General features: G+C 40.7%; 1 protein-coding gene across 1 annotated transcript in view; it reads left to right on the forward strand.

Annotated features, from left to right (window-relative positions):
* The first annotated feature begins 3,458 nt into the window (after positions 1–3,458).
* LOC108578823 overlaps positions 3,459–5,979 on the forward strand; it is an 18,877-nt gene continuing 16,356 nt past the window's right edge. Inside the window, exons 1-2 of the mRNA XM_017942223.1 lie at positions 3,459–4,611; positions 5,501–5,638. Coding sequence (XP_017797712.1) covers positions 3,459–4,611; positions 5,501–5,638 — 1,291 coding nt within the window. The remainder of the gene's footprint in view (positions 4,612–5,500; positions 5,639–5,979) is intronic.

The raw sequence follows: 5,979 nt of genomic DNA on the forward strand, positions 1-5,979 counted from the left end.
AACCTAACAGGCCGCACGGCGGTTTAATAGAAATGGTCCGTTAACCAGGAATCGCTTTTTTCAGGATTTCTGCATCGCTGACAGGGCGTCGACGTTTTCTCCAATTAAAAAAAAAAAGAGAACCAGAGTTTATCGAGAGGTTTTTGAAAATGGTGGAAAAAATGGATTTTCTGCTTTTTTCATTTTCTGACGGTGTTACGAATATGAAGTCGAATGGAAAACTCCAAAAAAATTGACGATTCTACGATAGCAGCAATATACACTTCTCTCCGTCGATCATTTTCACCGGAGGATGAACAGTTATTATAATTCGAAACCAACACGTGCACGTTCTACTGTTAGATTTATTCATCTCTCTTGCTCGCTCACTCTCTCTGCCGTTGGAGGCAAGAAAATGCAACACAATTTTCTCTAATGTAATCCACTTTCGTTGCCGTTCGCCTAATGGCAGCGAACAGGTTCTTCGAACGTTGCTCACAGGAGGAAGTAGTAAAAGTTCTAATTTTATTCGCCCCTCGAGGAAAGTAATATCTCTGGTTGAAGAATTCCATTCGATCAGCTATCATCTTGAAAAAGAAAAGATCTTTCTCTCTAATTCTGATTAATTGAATTTTAGAATGAAAAAAGGAAAATGGAGGAAGAAGAGAGATACCATAGTACTTATTACATTCTCTACGCTGAAGAAATCATGATGCTGGTACGACAGAAATCTCGCTACGGAACGGCTTCGATAGGATCTTGTTTCGAGGCAACAATCGTGAGACAGCAAAAGGGGAAACGGAAGTATCGTTAGTGGCTATTAGCAGAATGGGCGTTAAAACGAGACGAAGCTCCCTACTCCACGTCCTCCATTGTTTTTCACCTTCGTTCCTCGTTGTTGCGGTCGAATCTCTCGACGAATTAAAACGAAGCACCGTTATTAACTCGAACGATAAAGTAGTAAAACTCGGAGGTGAATTTCAGTGCTTCTTTTCTCGCGAACGTTAATCTTTTTCTTCTTCTTCTTCTATATTATAAAGTCGATAATCGGCGGTTGTTTCCTTCAATTTGATCGGCGAACGCTGAGGGATTTTGGACGAATCAATCCGCCGAACGATTTTACTTACCACGGACTTTAATTATCCCATTATCATTTCGACGAGACGTAATTACCTCGTTAACTCCTAATGAACTCCAATTTGTATGGCAAGAAGCGATTTTATTCCTTCGGATAGGATTCAACCGCGTTCTCAAGAGCAGTTCTTTTTTCGTTTCTTTTTTTTAAACCGTGTGCTCTAGAACTACGCAGTTTAATGTTTATATTTTGTACGGCGTTATTTACTTTTCCCCTGCGAAATTGACAATTCGACCATCTGTCCTCTGTCAGGTTTTATCTAATCATCTCGATGTATTTATAATATCGTTTCCCTCTTGTATTGTTTGATCTACACTCGTTTCTCCTCGTTTCAACCACGTTTTTCATATCCGTCGAACTTTGTTTTCTTTTTTTCTTTTCACGGTATTATATACGTTTATATCTTTGCTTTCTGATAATGCTTCCCCCTCGATCGTACGATCGTAACAGCGGCGGTTATATTTGCTAGGAAATTTCTATTTGATATTCATAGAGAAGGTTTCACCGTTCATAACAGACGTGTACATCCATCGATTCTTCCACGGTGTTAATTGATATTTTCCGAAACGGATCGAAATTTCGTGTTTTCGCTGTGACGGTGAGAGATGCAAATGGTTTATTACATTCTTATCGAGCTTCGTTATGCTTGTTCATGAACCGTTCCGTCCTGATATTCCAGGTTTCCACTGTAAGTTGTCGGAGCGTTATGGTCAAAGTTCCCCGGGAGAAGAGCCAGTTGCCACGTTCAGACGCCCTTTCCTTTATAGTTGCGTATCAGAGGGACACAGCGTCTCACGTAGCGAGATGCGTTCGCGAAAAGGTCTGTAGTTTCTTCAGTGTTCGTTTAGTTGTCGAGGAAGTCAAGTGAACCGTCACTTTTTCGGGGTTCTAAAGAATATTCTCGACTGTGACAAAGTTTGCAAATTTTTCACTGTGCGTTGCCACAATTTTCAGGGAAAATTCTAATAATTTTCATTTACTTTGAAGAATTTTACAATGAGTTTTTATTTATACGAACCAAATTCTTTTAATTTTTAAATATTATACTGTTAATAAAACATAATTGTTCGACGACTTGGAGCATGTACAGGATAAACTAAAGATACTCAAAACAAAAATTCACCGGTATCAAATGAAAATTTTCCAAATATCTTTGTTGCATAAATAATTAGACTGCAATACTTCTCCCAATTCTTCTACTATCTAACTATCGCAATTAGCAGAAATATCTAACCGCTGGTGTTCTGGAAAACAATCGAGGAACCACGGGTTCTTCCTTCACATAAATAAGAACACTTCTCTAACCACGTAGCTTTCATCCACACAAATCGAGTGGTAATTCCACCCCCATCTTCTGCTCGTTCCCGATCCAACGCCCTCGATCTTGCTCGATCTGACGGCCAACCACGGACGCCAGCAATAAGTTTGATTGGGCTAACAAATTGTCACGCTCGTCTCGAGGAGGAAGAGGCGACGTTCAGGCCACTTCTTCGTAATGGGCAATTGCTGCTGGCGCACTGGAATTGTCCGGGTGCGTGTCCTAAGTAAATAATAAAATCGTTTCGTTCTGTCTCCAGTCCCTCTCGCGACACGCATCAATTCGGACCTATTGTTCCTCGCGACTACGTCTCTCCCTCTCTCTCTATTTCGATTCTTCAATTTTTCCTTGGAAAAAACATTTTCCCGTCGAGTAAATCTTCGAAATTCGCCGAATCATTCTCTCCTTCGAATATGAAATTTCACGGTGGACCGTTACGACCGGTGAATAATTCAACGATTTAGTCTGCTCTCGAGGTGGAAGGGTTCTTTCTTTACGTTCGAAATGGAATTAGGGATGGAAGAATTATGCAGGAGACGGGTCTCTCTCTTTTTTTGAGATGTAATCTAGGTGATTGCTTCTTACCAGTGCATTGATTTCTTCTATATCGAGAGTACTTGCAGCCGTTAATTCCTGTGATGTAATCCGAGTTATCTCGCCGCTGTGAAATCTTGGTAAAACGTTGATCGTGTTTTCCCTGGAAGGAACGAGTGTTAATTCGTCGGCGTTATAATTGTTCTGAAAGAAACGGTCCGACATTTTCCAGCTTTACCGAACCAAACGAGTGCCTGAAGAAGAAGAGTGTCCGAAGTCTTCCGTTAGCCAAAGAAACTCAAGAATAATATATAATTGTACATTGTAACAGAACGCAATACGGTATTTTTCAAATCATTTTTCAAACATCCAAATTGTGCGATAGTAAATTAAAATTGTACTACGTAGCACGTGAAGAAATCGTGATTCGCCTAAAAGTGTCGCAGAAGAAATCAAAGAAGTATCGAACACGTCGCAGGATTCATTCTCCAGATGAAATTTCGCAAATCGTCGAGGTCCAGCCCGAAAATGGAATTGCTCTCGAGGCGGTCGTCGAACGACAGGATGTCGAGCCTGAAAAGGTCGAGATCCTTTCGCGCGTCCATGAAGCTCATGTCGAAGCTACGCACGCACGCGAATCTGCGTTTGAACGCTGGCTTCGACTTGTCGCCCGTACCACCTCACGAGCAAAAGAAGAAAGGCAACAAGCTTCGCCTGGTCGAAGAATCCTCCGGTCCAGCCTCTATCGTGCAGAACACCAATGACGATCCTTCGAGGATCGACGATAAACCACCTGATAGCCCTAATAAAAATTCTCTCTCCTCGAGCGATACGGAACCTCGAGAGATCAGCAAGGATCTGAAGAACAAGCTGTGCTTAACCGACAGGATAATGGGCAAAACTCGCAAGGATCAAGAGAAACCTTCTGCGAGAAGCAACGAAGCTACGTCGCCTAGAGTACCGCGTATATTTCGTTGGAAAAGCAACGAGGAAACGTCCTCTGTATCGAGTATCGAGAGAAAAGACGTCCTTTATCCCACAGTTCACCTGTCCTACGAGAATCCCACTTTCTCTCTGGACACTTCCTTGGATTCTTCCGTCTCTAGTTTTCTCTTCGAGCCGTTGGAACACTCGGATCACGGCTCGAACGAGATCCAGAGCAACCACGAGTTGTCCTACAAGTCCTGCCAGGACACTGATTTGACTGTGATAGTGGATTCTCGGGGTGGAAGCAGGAAACAGGGGGATTTCCAGTGCAATAGAAACGATTGTCGTCCGTTGTTCACTGGGAACAAGGCGAGGAGTTTGTCGGTGAACGACGTGGTCCTGCAGGACGAAGTGGTCGCGACGAATTTGGAGTTGAACGTCGAGGACGGGTTGGATTGCCAGGATAATCGTGCAGGGGACGACCAGAGCGGTACGAAGGGGCGTAAGTCGTTGGAGAAAATTAGGAAAACTTCGGTTTGCTCGTCAAAGTCCTGCAGGATCAGGACCGTGGATAATATCGCGAACTTTTGGACGAACGCCCGGGGCGGAAGCTTCCGTAGCAAAGTGTCGGTCGGGAGGAAGAAATCGATGAAAGATTCGAGGGACCAAGAGTCCATCGGGCAGGACGGGGTTCTCGTTACGAGCGTTTACGGATCAAGTACGAGCCGTGAGATTTTTAATTGTTCTACTATAATTTATACACCGATGGTTTTGAAATTTTATTTTATACGATTTTCTGTCGCTTTAATCCCAGCGAGAGACGTTCGACGAAAGAGAAATTCTTCGTGGAATATGTTTTTATTAAATTTTATCGGGAGACACTTTATCTCGGCGGAAGCGATTTTGGGGAGCGTGATTAGAATCTTTCATTTGTGTAATAGGATAATGGAGGAAGTAATAGAGGAAGTTTTTATGCTATTGATATTAGGCAGAGATTTTAGATAAGCTTTGAGAGAGCTTCTTTAACGTGAAAAGGATATCTACAGGATGAATCAGATTATTTCTATTATTTTTATTACTGATGGATTGATTCTAATCTTTTTTTTCGTATATGATACAGTTTGGAGGAGTAGAATTGCGAGGGATGAATTTATAAAGCAATTTTCAGTGCTCACCTCATTTCTTTTCTCTTCTTAACACGCTAATTGACATCGCGAGGAAGCATAGTATTCCCGGAAGACGTTTTAATTAAAGGAAAATTGCGCGACGATTGAGAAAAACAACGAGAATTTGCTTTTTTCTTTCTTTTTCCTTCATTTACGCTCTGTTTGTTTCATTTTGCACGAAGATGTTGTAAAAACCTTTTGGAAACAGGTTGCAAAAAGATTTCTATTTGTTCTTGTTTGCATTATGCAAACAGTTAGTCTATCACTGTACATTGCTTAACGATGGTACACGTGTATATTCACAGAAGTTAACACCTGTTTGTTTTTTTTTATTTCTACTCTTGATTTTGTTGTAAATTTATTTAGTCGTCGAGGTTTCTGCGGTTGGCTTTTGTTTGTTTGTTTTTATATTCAGTTCCTTTTCGTTTTGTGTTCACGCAGAGCTGTACTCTTTGCAAGGGATGGAGTTCCTGGAGGGTTTCGGGAAGAAAAAACAGCAGCCACATCAGCATTCGAACAATATATCGTCGGTGCACATCAATCCCCTAACGGCACAGTCTCTCAACATACATCTGCATGGTATCTTTTATTTGTTTCCTTCACGATTTATTTCTCTTCGATCCTGGGTGTTTCAGCTTTCCAGTTTTTCAGTAAATTCTGTGGCTATTTAAATAAAAAAAAGAACATTTTCAACTTAGAAAATTTCCATATTTCTAAGGTAGAAAATTTCAATATTGAAAGAATAATTTTAATATTTCTAAGGTAGAAAATTTCAATATTTCTAAGTGAGAAAATTTCAGTATTTCTAAGTGAGAAAATTTCAGTATTTCTAAGTTAGAAAATTTCCAAATTTCTAAGGTAGAAAATTTCAATATTGAAAGAATAATTTTAATATTTCTAAGGTAGAAAATTTCAATATT

This window comes from Habropoda laboriosa, unplaced genomic scaffold (assembly GCF_001263275.1).
Source record: "Habropoda laboriosa isolate 0110345459 unplaced genomic scaffold, ASM126327v1 scaffold62, whole genome shotgun sequence".
NCBI classification, from domain to species: Eukaryota; Metazoa; Arthropoda; class Insecta; order Hymenoptera; family Apidae; genus Habropoda; species Habropoda laboriosa.